Source organism: Aedes aegypti, chromosome 2 (assembly GCF_002204515.2).
Source record: "Aedes aegypti strain LVP_AGWG chromosome 2, AaegL5.0 Primary Assembly, whole genome shotgun sequence".
Taxonomy (NCBI): domain Eukaryota; kingdom Metazoa; phylum Arthropoda; class Insecta; order Diptera; family Culicidae; genus Aedes; species Aedes aegypti.
This window is the reverse complement of record NC_035108.1, coordinates 240,641,469-240,659,939: the sequence shown is the minus strand read 5'-3', so window position 1 is coordinate 240,659,939 and position 18,471 is coordinate 240,641,469. Positions and strand designations below refer to the sequence as shown.

Here is an 18,471-nt window from a genome sequence, read left to right as displayed (position 1 = left end):
ACACAATCATTCTCACAAAATCATGGCTCATGAAGAATAGCTGTTGATTAAAAGAATAATAAAACTTTGATAACATGAAGAACATGAATTCAAATGAAAATCAAAATTCTATGAAATAGGTAGGGAGACTTACGGCTTCGGCACCATTCGACTATTATCGGCAACCAAATTTCAAATGCCAAATATACAGTGTTTTTCTGTCAAAACACATCAGTGGAAACATTCAGATGATTCTTTGTTCCGCCCGCATCCCGCTGGCGAGATTTCCGAGACTAAACAAACGATATCGCCGGAGATGTCATCAATTCAAATGAGCACGCCTCAAAATGCGACTAATTTGGAGCTGCCGAAGAGATTCACCAGCAGTTGTTATGGGAAAGTTGCCGAAGAGATTGAGGCTGCCGACAATAGTCACACTGACAAGGGATGTTCGCAGCGTTTTAAAAACGTTACCAAAAGCATTTTGACAAGTCTGTCGGTGTGAATCGATAGAGGATTGAGCAACGCATAAATGTGAACAGACAAACACGGAATTTGTCTGCTGATGTCCGAGAAAATTAAAAAAGAAGCACGGCATCGGCTTAACCCTCTAATACCCAACCCCGCCTTTAGACGGGGTACACTTTGGAATTTTGTGTATTTTTTCATAGCTCGGAAATTAAAATGATTTTATTTTTGGCTTAAACCTTGACTCATAACACGCATATAAGAAAAGTTTTTTTATGATTTTTGAAACTTATTTGTATTATTAAAAATTGTTTTAAAAATTGTATTCTTATATAACCTACAAATGCCTGGAATTCATTTAACGTGTATTAGAAAAAATCGTACCTTTTATATTTTTCTACGATCAAATTAAAAAAATCATATTTTTAAAAGTATAGTAAAAACTCAAATTTTTATTATTGTCAAAAAATCAGTAACCAGAAGAGGCTTCAAGAAAAAAATTAAAAGGATAGGGATGTTCAAAAATAAAAATAATAAAAATCAAAAACCAAAATTCATAAATTTGCGAAGAAAAATAAATCATTGCCCAAACCGTGTTTAGAATGATTTTAGATAACGAAAAATAATATTTAGATCGAAAACAAAAATTTGGGTATTAGAGGGTTAAGCTGCCGAGAATACGTAAGTTCCCCTATATGGGATTCATTTGTCGGATCTTCAATTTTTCGTGCCAAGAAAATTCGGGGTTATGGTCCATTCGGGGAAATGGTATTCGGGGCAACGGACTATTCGGGGTAATGGTTTTCGGGGTACTTGACCATTCGGGGTATTGACTTTCGGGGTGATGGTTTTCGGGGTAATGATATTCGGGGAAATGTTATAGGATAGGTCTTGGTATGCCACACTCAAGCTGCATGTGTTGGTTCCCTGTATAATTTTGAATATTCTGATCAATTACGGAGTAGCAACTAGGTACGATTTGTATGATCATCAATGCTTATACTTCCCAAGTAACATTGGTAGCTGAATAACAGCTTATTCAGCTAAAATGCGATTTTTGCAGCTCATTTAGGCTGAATAACCTGTTAAGTAACTGTCATTTCGACTGGGTTGAAGCTTAGCGATGCTTCAACCCAGGTGGATTGACAAATAGCTTAACATTCCCTGCAAAGTGAAAAAGAGGCTTTTAGATAGAAAATTTTAATAAATTACTAAAATTAAGAAATTCTGTATTTGCTGCCACGTTTCATCTTGATTCTTCATATATTCGGCCGGTGAAAATATCAAAACGAAGAGTGGTGCTATGCCACCCGAAGCTATTAAGAAGAAAAGTATTGAATTGTGGGAATAATGTGTTGATTCAGCAGAAAATTATTTCGATTACGCGTCATTTTAAAGTTCGACCGATGAAAAATTGAATCGACTGATGGTGCTATGCCACTCGGAAAACAATGTGAAAAAAGTTACTTGTGATGTGAAAAAAAAAAATACTTATAGATGTTTTATGAGTGGTTTAAAGCAGCAATGGAAAGAACAACAAACTGGTGAGATCGTTCAAAATTATATGACCATTTGTAACCACGTGCCAGGGTCGAAAATCTAATTTTCGATTCGGGAAGTATGAAATCATTTCAGATATCCAATTGATATCTGGGTGCTTTCGTGCGGGGCTTGCTGTGATGAAAACGACCTCAGAATGTGTGTGTATGAACAGCCATTCTAGAAATGGGTCGTTGGAATTGCAGTAGAGCTATCACCTTCCATCTCCAGGGCTAAAGTTGTCTGCATCTATATAGACATCTAAGTGTCTCGATAAATAGGTGCACACACAATACTAAAATTAAGAAATTCTATAACTAGGTACCCGTCTTTCTGAGTGTAAGAGTTGGAACAGTCGCCGTGCAACTGGATCAGAGTCGTTCAAGTCAGTTGCAAGGCCATTCGATCTGCTGAGCAACCCGACTGAACAAAATTCTTGCAAAACCTAATGTTTTCCAAGTGAACGAAATTCGCTTGCCAAATAATGACTTCACTTCTAGTTTTAGAATGTTTTGTTTGTCTGTTTTTTAATTTACTTTTTCCTTTTACTTTTTTCAGTGTGGAAATGACTCATTCGATTTTAGCCATGAACCATCTCTATGTACGAGCCCATCAACCAGTGATGCTTCTGCTTCCCCTTATCCATCAGGTCCATCGTGGTCAAAGGTAAACCTTAAGCATTCCAACCGTAATCCTAATATTAATACTGCTCTTTCCATCAGATGTTATCCACTTCGCCAGCAGCGTCCCGCTGGCCATCGCTTCCATCTGGTGGATCGGTAAATGTATTTGGACCCTTGGCTGCACCACCACCGAAGATGATTCAGGTGACTGGTTCCAGGATGAGCAGTACAACGTCGTCCATCCACAAGCACCGTTTCACTTCGGAGAGCGACTTTGATGAGAATGACGATATTCAGGAAGCCCGAGCACCTGAACCGAGAAACAATTTGGCCTCCGCTATCGAGGCAGCACTGGAGAAGGTATCGCTGAATAACGAACTTGCCGTGTTGGAGGGCGGAGTAATTAACAAAAAGCAAAAGGGAGGAGCAGCTTCCAGCAACAACAACGGAGCGAAAAAGAAGAAGAACAAGAAAACTGTGTTGTTTGCTTCCGGTATGAATTTGAATTAGCTTTCAATTGATTTTCCTTATTGGCTAAATAAAATCAAAGAAGTTCATTTTAGGTAAAACTGTTACATAAATTTAAAGACAATACCTGTACTGTTAATTCGTTCTGTAATTTTTATTTCATTGGGTCTTTGTTACTACATACCTATTTTTATGTACAACATTCAAAATGTATCCTAACCAATAATAATTTAATAAATTTATTCTTCGGCAAGTGCAAAATTTGGTTTTTATATTTTCGGACAAAAAACAACAATCAGCAAGTTTATTTCGTTTTGTATTGTATTCCTTAATACATATTCATATACAAGTAAAGATTTACTTCATCTTCTTCATGTGAGTCAGATGCTTCCTCAGAGCAAGCTGCTTCTCGCGGAACGATTTCTTGACCTTGCCGCGCGCCTTGTGCCGGATCATGTTGAAGTTTTTGTTCTTCCGCTTTTCGGTGTTCGTCTTCGAGCAGAACGGATCGTGCCGGTTGTCCTTGTATCCGAACTTTTCCCGACCCTCGCGACCCTTCTTCATGCTTTCGATCCGCGCTTCCTTATCAGTTTTGCGTTTCTTGTAAATCAGCTCAATGTCGTCCAGTTTGACGAATTCACTCTTCTCTTTTTCCAGCTGACGCTTCCGACTGTTGTGGGTCATTTTTTTCTTAATCTGTTCCTGCTCGATCCGCTGGAAGTCCGCATCGGTGAAGATCTTGGTCAGAGCTAGCTCCTGGACGGCTTCCTTGGACGTTAGAGTCGTGCCGGCCGAGGCTACCTGTTCTGCCGGGATTGACGTAGAATTGCTGCTTCGTTTCTTGGCTTGCTTCTTGTTAGCATTTTTACGTGACGGTTCCGGTTTTTCTTCGACCTCTTCCTCAGGCTCATCCTCATCATCCTCCTCTTCATCTTCGATATCTTCACTACCACCTTCAGAATCTGTTTCCCATTCGCCATCGTCGTCCTCATCTTCCTCCTCTTCATCGGACGCTTCTTCGTCGGGCTTGGATTTCTTAATCATCGTAATGCCCTTCTTTTTCTCCTCAATAACCTCGTCGTCACTATCAACGTCCACCCAGTTTCCATCCGAATCAGAACCATCCTCATCCTCTTCCTCGTCCACTTCAAGCGCTGGCGCTGCATTCAGCAATGCTTCGGTTCCCGGAATGTGGTCCATTGCTTGAACTTCACCGTATTTCTTGGGCTTTATTTCCACACTCGCCTCCGTTGGACGACCACGATCCTTCTTGGCCAGAAGAGTCGGCATCTGTTCGCGATAAAGCAAGATCAGCGACTTGGCTGCCATCATGACCGACTTTTCCTTGTAGTTTTTGTACATGGTTAAATCCCTCAGTAGATCTTCGTTCATCGCCAAAGGACACCGGACGCAAATTTCCCGGCAGGCGTTCAAACCGATGGCCATCACATCGCTGGAGTTGCGTTCGGAGACGAAGTTGTTCACCAAGGTTTTGATCACAGGTTCAATCAGCTCCGGCGGTACCAACTCGTGGGACGCCTGGGCCGCAAACTGCAGGATTCTCGTGACTTGTCGCTGATGAGGTTGGATGAATCTGCATAAGAAAAAAATAATGGTATTGTAAACGATATAAGATATCAGCTAAATGTTAAAGTATATCGAAAAAATAGCCTTAAAGTTTCTATGTTTAATGGAGAGTCTCTAAAGTCTCTTTTTTAGTTAAAATGATCTTTATTAAGTCACCATTATCCTTATACTTTTTGCAGCGAACCCAGGTGCAAAATTTTAGATGCTACAGAGTAACCTCCACATACTCTTACGCGATAATTCTCCAGGAATTTATTTTCAGATTTCTCGAGGAAAAGCTCCAGGAAATCTTTTAGTGATTTATCCTGGAACTTATTCAGGAGTACTACCAGTGACTCCTACAAACTCCTGAATATTCATTCCTTTAGGAGGTTTTTCACAAAACCTCCCTGGAATGTGTCCAGAAATTCTTCCAGAGATTTAATAGAATTTGCTCCAGAAAATCCAACCTAGTTGCGTTTAGTAATTTTCACAGGATCCAGTTACTGTTCAAGGATTTTCTCCAGAGAGTTGTCCACCATTTTTTTACGATTTATTCAGTAGTTACTCTAGCAGATCTTTCAAAGATTCCTACAAGAGTTCTTCCAAGAAGTACTCCAAAAGATTTTTTTAAGGCGCTCTGTGCTCGTGGCCACTACTGTGCCGGAATCAGTTGATCTGTACCTTCTTTACCGATACAGATCTATTTTTAACTTATCTATATTTACATCTTCTTTCACTCTCTCCTACTCTTTTACTCTCACACCGTGCAGGTAAGAGAGAACTCTGCTGTTAGTGAGGCTAGCTGCCTGCGAAGAGGGTCAGTTTGTCTCAGCCACCATCTGATACTGACGGAGGATGGATGTGCTCCCCAAAGCACAGTCTTCCGTGAAGCGCCTTCTGGTGGCTGGACGGGTTTTTTGTGGAGGGGCTGGGAATCGAATCCATGACCTTCCGCTTATGAAGCGAAAGCGTAACCTCAAGGCTACAGACCCCCCTCTATCCAAAAGATTATCCCAGATTTATTTTTAAGGAATTTTACAGGCAAACCTACATAATTCCTCAAGGGATTCTTTGACCCTTAGGTGACTTAAGTTGAGTTTGATGAGCCAAATGAGCGTATAAATTAATTCCAACCATGATTGAGCTAATCGTACCAATTAGATTTAGCTAGCGTTCGTCAAAAATCTGTGGATCACCTGGGCTACACTACTCACACTATCATATGCATAAGAAGTAGCGATGGCAGTATAAGATTTACAAATTCTACTCACCGAGTAATGTACGGATAGAAGCTGAACAAGAACAGCTCATGGATACCAATCAGCCTTGAAATCACATCCAGGTGCATCAACTTGACCTCGAACCGCTCGTTCCCGTCTTGCAGCTGCTTGAACAGGTTCTCCGCCATACCCTGCGGGTTGTGTATCAAATGTACAGCGGAGAAGTTAAACGACACCGCCTTGCTTTTCTTTTTCTGTGCCTGATTGTACAGCTTCTTGGCCGCTTCCAGTTGCTTCTTGCGTTTCTTCGTCTTCTTGTTGACCCTGGCAGCCATCATGGCCCCTTTCAGGTCCACTTCCTTGTCGCTATCCTCGTCGGATTTTTCCTCTTCCTCGTCGGTACCAAGGAAGAACTTCAACGAGGCCACCATTACTTTGGTGACCTTTGAGAAGCATCCAACCGTTGCGATAACATTTACGGTCTTTGCATCGTTCCAGATCCGCTTTTTGTACAGCTCAATCATGATATCGATGGACATTTTGGCCGCCTTCGGATTGGCATCCTTCAACATGGTATACATAAAGTTCTGCAAAGTCGAATTCAACTTCATATCCTTCTGCTTGGCGTTCATGTTCTTGATGTCCGTGATGATGTGGTTTTCCAAAAACTTCCGGAGAGCCTTATCGGGACACCGAAGCAGCTGGAAAAACAGTTCCAGCAAGTCCAGTGGAGATATTAAATTCTTATTACGTAGCAAAATCAGCGCCCTGCAGAATGTGTTCCTCATTTCCGGATCCAGCGTAGTCGAGTGGGTCTTCAACAAATCCACGATTGTCTGAGGGAACGTTTTCAGATCCTCCACGTAACATTGTGCCACCTATGAATAAGTACAAAAGAAATCTGTTAGAACCCCAACAATCTGGAAATAGGAACTCTTGCCTGAAAAAAGAGACCTACTATTATTTGGCTAAGAGACCCAAAATGAACCAAGAAAAAAACGTAACAAGAATCAGCAAATAAGAATTTGATTTTCCATAGAATCGGGCCAGATATTCCTCTAAGGATATTTGTAAAACTTTTTGGTAAATCCTCGTGACATCAGTATACTGCTCGCATTTATTTTTGTTGAAATTCATTGAACAAATATCGAAAAATACATACTGTGTGTGTATTTCTCGATAATTCTTCATGAAGTTTCAATACAAATTAATTAGAATATATGCCCAAATATTCAAATATTATTTCGAAAATTTCTTCAAGAAATCATTCAGGGATTATCTTCTAAGAATTTTTCTAAGGAATTTCTCTCAGCATTTTGTTTAAGACACATTAAGAATTCAACCAAGGAAAACCACAAAAACTACCTCCAGGAATACTTTTGAATATTCTTTCAGTTTTTTTTTTTCAAGAAAATCTGAAATCCTCCAGGATTTTATTTAGTGGTTCTTCCATCGACTGCCCTATGACATCCTCCAATATTCCCGTTTAGAACATCTTGAACATTTCAACCAGTAACTTCTCCAAAGATACCCCACGATTTTTTTTGGGTGTCCCACACAATTTCTTTTCCTGGATTTCTTTAAGATTTCAACCAGAAAATTCTTTGAGGAAACCTTCACAAATTGCTCCAGATCAGTGAATCAATTGTCACTCAACACGCACCAACAAAGACATTGTCATTTCCTATTCTTGTTGCAACAATTTTATTCTGCAACATCAGTTGATCACCACTTGAACAGTATATGACAATGATCGATCACCACGTGCATTGCAATTTTCGAGAACTTTCGAGGCCTATTCACAAGACGTTTAAAATCAGCTGATCGGGAAGCTCTTTGACAGTTCTTCTATGGAAACGACAGCTTGGTGTTTGCACCGGTCTTCCACCGATGTAAACAAATGCATAGACGGAGCTATCACACTATTTCAACTTGCATGACAAATTGTGACACGTTTCACGTCTTGCATTGACTCGCAATAAATAGATGTGTTTTAAATCGAATTTCCATCAGTAAGCTATAATTTTTAGTTTTATTATAAGCTGCTAACGATAAACCAGTATTTTGTTTACATTTCATATGAAATTTTCGATGGTTTATCTTACCCCAAAATATATTTGTACCTGGGGTAAGTGGGACCTATCAAAACAAAAACCATAATCAAAACTTTTCGTACACGTTTCATACATTTTGCTAGAGAGTAGCACTAAAACATTCAAACAAATGATTTTTATCAAAAAAGATCAACCTCAAATTACGTAATTGCATAAGAGGGAGAAGAAAAGTGTTATTATTCTTTATTTTTTAATTATTTTTTTATTTTTGAAATACGACTTCAAAATTGAACAAAAACACAGCTGAAATTTGAAATGCATCATGAGAACGATTACTTTTCTATGTTATTTGAACTTTATTTGTTATTTCTACCAAATTAAGTAGTGATGGAAAACAATTCCATCCCTTAAGCTGGTTTTCTGCCATGCAAATAAATAATAACAAAACATATTTATAATTTCGTCAATTATTGACTGTTTATGTGCTACATTTTAATTAACAACTTATAAATGATATATTTTGAACATGCTTAATTCCTCTTTACGCTTTTATTGAGGAATTTTCAGTTAATATTAAATGTGAGGTGACATACTATTAAATAAAAGGTTTCTTCCTAAAACGTAACGTATTTTATGGTTGATCCCTTATGTACATCAAATATGTACTTAAAATTAAAAATCTATGACTTATCAATCCTATTATTGTAATGGTTGACTTACTGATGTGGATTGACGCATGAAACTGGATGTGTCCCACTTGCCCCACTTAGCGAGGTAACTGCGTCCATTCGCTCATTCTAAAATTTTCTTCCAAGGTTTTCACAATTTCGAAATTGTTCGGTTAGTTTCATGCACACACCAGCAAATATGTTGCCAAAACGTGATTGTGTTGTTGGATTTGAAAAATATTGACATTTGAAAATTTTATTGAACAGTTTGTTTGAACTATCGTTTTTTTCGTTCCCACTTGCCCCGCGGTACCTTATACTACAAACAACGCATTAGTATGAATAAAAGTAGCATTTACTACAAAGCAATTGGTAGTTAGCTTCAGAGGTTGCTAGTCACACTTTGAGATTGTTGGAATGGAATAACTAAAATTTGAGTAAAAGTCATAGGAAAATAATGTCAGCTTTGATATTTCGAAAGATATTTTGAGATTCTCGTAAAATATCTAAAATTTTAAAAAGAGAGAGATTCTAGTAAGATTACCGTAGGAATTTTGAATTTTCGCGTGAATTTTGGCATTACGATAATTATGGTGTTTCTTAGGAATCCTTGGATGTCTGTGGGAATTCATGTATTTATAAAGTAATATTGAACTTTACGTGAGACTTGTGATATAAAAGATTCCTGGATTTTCTTTGGAAGTCCGGAGTTCGTGAAAAAATCTGGGATTCCGTTAGACATTCTAGATTTGTTATATTGCTATCATTTTGTTTGAAATGCAAATATCAAATGCGGGAACACTAAACGCGGTAAAATTTTGAACAAGGAAGGCGAAGTTGAAAATTGATTTTCTTTGCTAGGTTTTCGGTGATATGGATATGGTTGCTAAGTATCCTTTGCTTACTTTGTGTTACCGAATTTGAAGCCCAGCATCAGTCACTACTCATGTACGAAAGTAGTATGTACTACATGTTCGAAAGGTGTTTTGTTCATACCAAAAGTGTACCTAGTAAACTTTGTGGATTTTGTTTTTGAATAGATGCTACATGTAAGGCGTGGCCCACTTAGAATTGGAACAGACATCTTTGACATCTTACAACGAATCTAGTGATCCAATTTAGAAGCTGAACCATCTTTGTGTGCTCTATAACAATAATAACATCACATGATTTTTTTCACAGCTTAATTCGAACGCATTTCTGATAAATTCAACATGGAAGAAGAGAGAAGGGAAATAATTGTGCACAAAAAATTGAAAAAAAAACCGTCTTGATCAGGAATAGAAATTGCAAAACTGTTAGGTTTTTCAATAAATACTGTGTGGCTTGTACTGAATAAGTACGAAGTAACTATTTTGACAGATCGCAAGCCATAAAGGAAGCACCGGGCAGTTACTGTGCACCGTCAGCTGTGGATTAAAATCAGGACCATTGATTCAAATCCAAACATTTTAGACCGCGATTTGGCCAAAACCGAACTTTTTGCCGTGCAGTACCGTGCAATGGATTCGACTTTGGATATTGAAGCCTCCGATCATACCATGTCTGCAGACAACCAAATAGGGAACAAAAAATAGAAAAATGTGGTTAAATTCCGTACCATGAAGTTGTTTGATCAAGTGTTGACGGAATTTAATGATTTTTCATGAAAGGTGATACCCACGTAATTGACCCCAACTCAGCTCAATTAAGAGATTTTGGGCTATTGTGAATAAAAGTATCGCCAAAACATCGACGAACTGTAAACTAAATTGGATGAACTTGTCAAAAATATGGATGAAAATAGTGTGAGCAAATTAATTAACCATATTCCGGGAAAAGTTCGACAATTACAGTGACCCCACGCAGTTGAATCACTCACAATTTATGAATCAGCTGATTTCAAAAGACAAAATTATTATCAAACTTTTTACCAAACATCACAAAATTATTTTTACACATAGTTTCTTATCAGTAAAAATAATTCTGTGATGTTTTGTGACAAGTTTGATAATAATTTTGTCTTTTGAAGTCAGCTGATTCATAAATTGTGGGTGATTCAACTGCGTGGGGTGACTGTACTTATAAAAGATGAGGGATTCCACGGAGGCATGCAAGTCGATTCTGATCGACCATTTCAATCTAAATCGTCATTTTCCGATATCAAATCTTCAAGTTGAGTCACGACTAACTTTTCAAAAGGGTGTATGTGAAAATGGTTCAAAAATATTCAAAAAGCTGCACAGCAAAAACGGTTCGTTCGATTGTTAGACAACTAAAGAAACAAAGTTAGACAACTAAATAAAGATTCCAAAAAAAATACACACAGTAAAAAAAAATTTTTTTTTGCATTAAAAAACATCATTTTTGTCACAAAAACTCAAATATCTCAAAACCCTATCGGAATACCAACGTAATTTTTTGAGGGAAAACGGTCCATTATATTAGCTATCTACCATAAAAATTTGGTGATGGTAAGCCAATAAACAAAAAAGTTATGACATTTCAAATATTTCACAAATTTGACACTTAGTGAAAATTTTTTTTTTTTCATTGTTAATTTTTTTTAGGACCGCAGTTTGTTGCTGAATTTTTTGTTAAGGGTACAGGGTTAACATGAGGTTAACAAGTTGTTTTCATGATATTTTATTTAATTATTCATAACTATTATAGCATCTATTAGAAAGTTAGACGCGATCCAGTGTTGGGATCTAAAGTCTTGATAGTGTCATATTTTTTATTGTACGTAACTGAAGAAAAATTCTCTCAATAGTGTTGAAACCTTTTGATAAAAGAAACCTATAAGAAATCTAATATTGAAGACAAAAGCTACAAAAAAAGTTTTCTATACAGGTATACGACTAGTTTACCTGCAAAAAGTTTACCTCGTAGAGAACAAGGCGGGTCTATACCCAGGTGATCTAGTATACGTAAAGCAGGTCGGTTTTCTCGGCGCTGGTTTTCTCCACAAAGTTAAAATCTGATTACACCTGGGTATAGACCCGCCTTGGTAGAGAATAGACTTTGTTAATCATATTTGGGAGAAAGCGAGTAACTTCAACAACATCAAAAACATGATAGGTACATACCATGAACATACTTACGAAAAAGCTAAAAATATACTACCACTATGGTTATAAAAGATTTAATTGTCAAGCAAACGACACCAAACTAGTCAGTAAAAACTTAAAAGTGATTTTGTTTATTAAAATCTAACGAGCAACATGAGTAGTCGCTTTCTCAACTGTTGCAGGCCGTTTGCAGAAAAAAAAGTGTTCGAAAGAGCTACGAAATCTCACCGAAAGCACCATAGATAAACTGAAAGCGGCTGGTGATGCTCCAATGTCTACATTGAATACAAATTTACGCATTTGTACGTCCTGCCGTTTAAACGTTGACAAACGGGACATCATCGGTGGATCAGGTTGCAGGAAGTTCGAAAACAACAACAACTGAGGAATTACTAGATGCACCGACAACAACTGAGGAGTTACCAGAAGTACCAAGTGCAGATAGTCTTGCCACGGTACCATCAGCGACATCTGTTTCAACAAATCAATCAGAAGATGAGTGCATCCAGAAGGTCAACATAGAACGCTTCAACGAAGGGATAGCTGGAATAAAAGTGACTCCGATTAAATGGACGAAGATGGGTTACGTCAATTATCCCGAGAAAAAATACCATGAAATCAACGAAGCTGTACGAAGAAACCTCTTCAAATTAGGACCTGAGGATGTGGAAAATACAGACTACGATGAGGTAATTATGAATATGAAGGAAAGGTTCTCGAATCTAGCCACGACAAGGAAAGACAAATTATTGATTTTGTCGATGCTGCCAAGCTCGTGGTCTATTCAAGACGCCATTGATGAGTTCAACACCAATAGAAATACAGCAAAAGAGGCAAAACAATTCAAAAATAACTGTCTTGCAACCAAAAATGCTAGGTCGAGTACTTCATTAACAGATGAGACAAAAGAAAAAATAATTCAATATTTTGAAGACGATGAAGTAAGTAGAGCTATGCCTGGCCAAAAAGATTATGTATCTGTAAAAAAAGATGGAAAGCGTCAAGCAATCCAAAAACGATTAATGATGACTACTTTGAAAGAAACGTATACACGCTTCAAGGAAATTAACGAAAATATTAAGGTAGGTTTTTCCTCATTTGCAAGCCTTCGTCCAAGGCAATGCAAGCTTCTATCCAATTCAGGAACACATAATGTTTGTGTGTGCACAACACACGAAAATATTAACCTAATCTTACATAGTTTGAAAAGAATCAATTTATCAAAGGATATTAAAATGTTAACTGGTAGTCTTTTGTGTGAAAATACAACATCAAATTGCTATCTACGATCTTGTTCGGATTGTCCAGATTCTTCATCATTGGAAAATACTTTATTCGCTGAGTTTGAAGAAAATTATATTGATCAGTTATCATTTGAGCAATGGGTGACCACGGATAGGTGTGACCTAGAAACTATTGTAAAACCTGTAGATGAGTTTGTGTCATTTTTTTGCTTGAAATTAGAAAGTTTAATTCCTCACGACTTTATTAAAACAGAGCAATCCCGCTTTTTAAAAAATACGAAAAATACATTACAAGATGGTGAATTTTTAGTCATTTGTGATTTTTCTGAAAACTATAGCTTTGTATTGCAAGATGAAGTGCAGTCCCATCACTGGAACGTACAACAAGCTACAATTCATCCATTCGTTATTTATTTCAATGGAAGTACGCAAATTGAACATTTTAGTTTTATTGTAATTTCCGAAGATTTAAGACACGACTCAGTATCTGTAAATTTGTTCATTGCCAAAATGATTAACTTTTTACGCGTTGATAAGGATAAAGAAATCAGAAAGATATATTTCATGTCTGATGGAGCAGCATCGCAGTACAAAAACCGTAAGAATTTTTCGAGCCTATGTCAATTTAAATCAAAGTACGGAATTGATGCAGAATGGCATTTCTTTGCTACGTCACATGGCAAAGGTCCTTGTGATGCTATTGGAGGAACCATAAAGCGCATGGCCACAAGAGCAAGTTTAGCCAAAGAACGTGAGCATCCAATTAAAACTGCAAAAGAACTATTTGATTGGGCGAATCGCAGAAAAGAAGAAGATTTAACAAAATTATCATTTTGTTTTACTACTACTGAAGAGTACGAATTAACGGCATCAGAGCTCAGCGAGCAATATAATAACGCGAAAACCAAGGAACCCAAAAATTTCACTGTTTCATTCCATTGTCAGAAAATAAAATTAAAGTAAAACTATACTCGAACTGTACTGATAATGATGCAAAAGTGTTCGATATTGTAAAAAAATTGAATAACAATAAATAAATAAATAAGTATTAATAAAATGTTTTCATGATCTCATAACGCATACCCAAATCCAAAACTTTTAAAGTTTATATATAACATTTAGAAACTCATCGATCATACTCTAAAAAAAATATCCTGGTAAAAACAAATTTTATTTTCGTGTAATCTGTTAATTCATTTTAATTTATACATATATACATATACATATAATATTTATACATATACATAATAATTATACATATAATATACATAATACTAATGAATACATGAAAACGACTTGTTTAATTCACGCAAGGCCCTTAACAATAAAATCAGCAACAAACTGCGGTTCCCGTAATAATTTACACCGAAAAAAAAAAAAAAAAATTTCTACTGAATGTGAAAATTGTGACATGTTTGAAATGTCATAACTTTTTTGTTTATTGGTTTACCATCACCAAATATAATGGACCGTTTTCCCTTAAAAAAATACGTTGGTATTCCGATAGGGTTTTGAGATATTTGAGTTTTTGTGTCAAAAATTATGTTTTTTAATGCAAAAAAATTTTTTTTTTACTGTGTGTATTTTTTTTTGGAATCTTTATTTAGTTGTCTAACTTTGTTTCTTTAGTTGTCTAACAATCGAACGAACCGTTTTTGCTGTGCAGCTTTTTGAATATTTTTGAACCATTTTCACATACACGCTTTTGAAAAGTTAGTCGTGACTCAACTTGAAGATTTGATATCGGAAAATGACGATTTAGATGGAACTGGAAAACTGTGCAAAGTTTCAGCTCAATAGAAAAAATGAATTAAAAAATTTACCAAATTTTGGTGCTGTTGCTTGGAATCACTCAGGTAATGAATATTTTTTTATTATGTTTCCTTTGAAGCTTACAAGTAGTGCAACATTTGAGTTAAAACAGAATTCATTTTTGTTGAATCATATCCAAATTATTCCAATTTGTGTATGTTCCAATTCTAGATGGGCCACGCCTTCATAAAGTTAAGAGATTTTTTCATACCACCCATTGACATCCCTTTATTTACGCCAATGGCAATTATCTAGGATTATTTTTAAAAATATTTGGAAAAACTTCGGGAGACGTTTCTAAAACAATTCCTATAGAAAGCTCCTGTGGAAATTCCTGATGAACTCTTGAAATGACCTCTGAAAGAACTCCCTAATTCCTGGCTAAGTCATGGTGATTTTTCTGAATAAATTGTTAGATTTAAAATGCTGAAGGATTTTCTGAAGAAAATCTAGAACGACATTGAACGCAATCCCACAAGATTTTTTTTTTTTTTCAAAAAAAGGATAAATCCTGCAAGATTTTATCCAATGTTTTTACCGTCGTTTTCAAGACTTCCACCATGATTCTCGTTTAGAACATCTTCAAGAATTCAACCAGTAGGCGTCATTTAGCAAACTGCTATGAAGGTGACATATGTGTGAGGCAAAATTTTCGAATGTTCATTTTTCGAAGCTAATTGCACGAATGTTTTTATCAAGGTTTAGTTTCCATAAAAAACAAACAGGTTTATCATTCCTGTGAATATTAGCCTTTATATTCTAGTGAAACAATACAAAATTTTTTTTTAGTTCCCACTATTGCCATAATTGGTACTTCTACCCTATTTTCTCCTATCTTTCTGTTTCATATTCCGGACACTTTGTATGGAAACGTCTCACATTAAAACTTCAAAAATTTGCCGTACAAAATTTAGTTACTTTGCAGGTGTGTTTTATAAGCAATTTTCATAGATATCCATTAAACTTTATGATGCCCAATTAGCTCAGACGTCTCTCTAATGGCTGGGTGAGCTTAATAAATGATTTGATTTTCTGATAATGCTTTTCATGGCCTATACTGAATTAGAATAAAATTGTCCAAAATATGGAGCAAGAAAGAGTTAGCGTCCGAAATAAGAAACACACATTTCTGTTTATTCGAGGTTCACGTAGTGGGCTTCGTGGCCCTGCGGTTAGTGTCGTCAGGCTATAAGTGCATCGTGTTATGGGGTGTGGGTTCGATTCCCACTGCAGCCATTGAAACTTTTCGTCAGGAATGTTTCACGGTTGTACCACTGCAACATGCTTGTCCGTTGTCTGGTGTAAAGTTACAGTCTGTGCAGCTAAATGGCTGAAGACGGTGTCCGTGTCTTTTTTTTTTTTTTTTCAAAGTGCAAAATCAAATTCTTTATCCAAGAATCGAAAGTTGAGTACCATAAGGACGCCTTTCACCGCTCATTAAATTATTTTGAAAAAATCTGAACAAATTTTCTCAATAAAAGCTATTAGCATATATAAGCCAATGCTGGGAATGGTAATAGTAGCAGGCTTGAATTTTTGCGAAAATCACGTGGCTCTCCCAGTACAGTAGTTCAAAAACGTGAATCTGATCAAGTAGCCTATGTTGGGTGCACGAATTTTCTAAATCATGAGTGTCATTGAAGGCTTTAAATGCGGGAAATGCAGCGGGAAATAGAACATTTTTCTACAGTAATTCTGGGTTGCCCATAGCAACGGGTGTTTTGCTATTTTCAAGGCTTATTGCCTACAGCAGCGATGGGCGTGAGTTTCACTGGCTTCGCTGACTGTGATTGGCTTTGCTTGGCTACTGTAGAGTGAATTTCAAGATTTTTAATAATGAAATTCATCTAATTTTATATTATATATCATTTATAAAAAATAATTTTAGGCTGTTTAAGACGATAAATATAAGTTTAACAATGATTTGATTATGACAGATCGGGAAAGAGCGACGGCGGCTTAATATGTTACCGTACTATAGTACAAAGACAACTGCGGGAGTTGTATGTTGGAAAAATTCCTCGAGTAACCCCTGGAGAAATGTTTTGAAGCAATCTTGAGTGTGAATGTGAATCAAAGGATCTCAAAGGAATCTATATGAAAATACCTAAAAGGCATAACTTGAGAATTTGACTTAGGACTTCTAGATTAGTTTTGTATTTGGAGTTAGATCTTCTTCCTGGAAAAATCCCTAAACGAATTCTTAAAAAAAAAGTTGAAACATATCTGTGTGCATTTTCTTGGAAGAACTCTTGTAATTTGTTTTTTTTTTCTTACGATTAGTTGTTAGTTTACACTTTTTAAAAAGATGTCCTATAGCAACAACTGGGAAAATCAGTGAAAGAACTGCACGGATTTCTCTAGGAGTCTCTGAAAGTAGTCCAGAAGAAATTTCTGTAAAAATGACTAGAATAATTACTCTTGGTATTAGAGAAGAAATTCCCGAAGAACATGCAATGTAGTCGCGTAATAATCTCTGAAGGTTTTTCTGGATCAAATAGAAATTGCAGCAAGATTAATCGCAAGCAGGAAAAATAAATACTTTAGAGACTTTTCGACAAAAAAGGCTTTTTCAGAGACTTGCATTGAAAAAAGACCAAGTCTCAAAAACGAGACCTGCTTACAAACTTAAAAAAACTTTGGACGAATTAATAGAATATTTTGTGGCAAATCCCTAGAGGAATTTCTGGAGGAGCTCGTGAAAGTATATCAGATGCAATCCTGAAGAACTCCTGAAATTTTAATTCAATGAATCTGAAAGAAATGCCTGGAGGATGATTCCGTAAGTTTCTGAAGGTTTCACTGGAGCCTCTAGAATATAGAGTCTAGAATTACCATAAGGATTCACTTCAAGGAGTAATATCAAAATAGTTGCTTTAGAGACCATTTCGGTTAACATAAATACTTTGGAAACCTTTCATAGAAAAATAGTGACCAAATCTCGCAAAGAGACCTGCTATCAGGCCTGGATAACAAAACCTTTTAAAGTTCTAATCTCACCTGGGCCAAGAACATGATCGATTCGCAAAGACTTTTGTTTTCCTTGTCCGGTTCCAGCCTGAAGATTTCCAACACGCTCAGAAAGTGCTGGTACTGCTGGAGGAACTCCTCCCGATACGATTCCGCATCCCGTTTGATCAGGTTCTGCAGCTGCGGGAGGTTGTCCGGCAGCTGGTTGTTGTGGCGGACCATTTTTCCCTAGCCGTAGGTATTCCCGAGAACTTCTCGGTTCTAGATGCGTGAAAATATTCTGCTAAAATCGGCCACTAAACACGCAGAACCAGCACGAAACAGAAACACGAGAAACACATGCAGCCAGCAGAGCCGCAGCAAAATGTGGTTTGACATGTTTTGACGTTTTCATCGATTTTGTTTGTGTGTGCGTAAAGGTGGTATGCTTCATTGTACGAAAAGGAATTACACCACCGAGAGCTCGACTTGAAAAGATACACTCAGATAAAAAGGCATGGTAACGTTGACCATTTCAAGGGTCAAGTTAAGCCCCAAGCACAATGTGAGCGGCAGAGCGGTACAACGGCAAAACGGCAAACCCATCTTGATCTACACTCTACTTGTCAAATTCATGTTGAATCTGATTGAGTCAACATTAATCAAAACAATGAATAATGTCATTCAAGTCGGTGTTGCCGTTCTTGCCGTAATGCCGTTGTTTTGTGTTTGACCAGGCCCATGGCACGAGACGACTTCTAGCGTAGTCAAAATCTCCATGTGTTTACCAATTTTCGGGTAAATTGAATCGAGAGTGCAATCATAATA

General features: G+C 36.8%; 2 protein-coding genes across 2 annotated transcripts in view; one reads left to right on the top strand and one right to left on the bottom strand.

Moving 5' to 3' along the window:
* LOC5571140 (RING finger protein 10) overlaps positions 1-3,271 on the top strand; it is a 34,636-nt gene extending 31,365 nt beyond the window's left edge. Inside the window, exons 5-6 of the mRNA XM_001653400.2 lie at positions 2,545-2,652; positions 2,709-3,271. Of these exons, the coding sequence (XP_001653450.2) occupies positions 2,545-2,652; positions 2,709-3,119 (519 nt within the window). The 3' untranslated portion in view covers positions 3,120-3,271. The remainder of the gene's footprint in view (positions 1-2,544; positions 2,653-2,708) is intronic.
* A 109-nt stretch (positions 3,272-3,380) lies between these two features.
* LOC5571137 (protein SDA1 homolog) lies at positions 3,381-18,048 on the bottom strand. The gene is made up of 3 exons (XM_021844566.1): positions 17,695-18,048; positions 5,918-6,744; positions 3,381-4,671 (listed from the first exon to the last, which is right to left on the bottom strand). The coding sequence occupies exons 1-3, from the start codon at positions 17,884-17,886 to the stop codon at positions 3,435-3,437; spliced, it is 2,256 nt and encodes a 751-aa protein (XP_021700258.1). The 5' UTR covers positions 17,887-18,048; the 3' UTR covers positions 3,381-3,434.
* Positions 18,049-18,471: the final 423 nt, after the last annotated feature.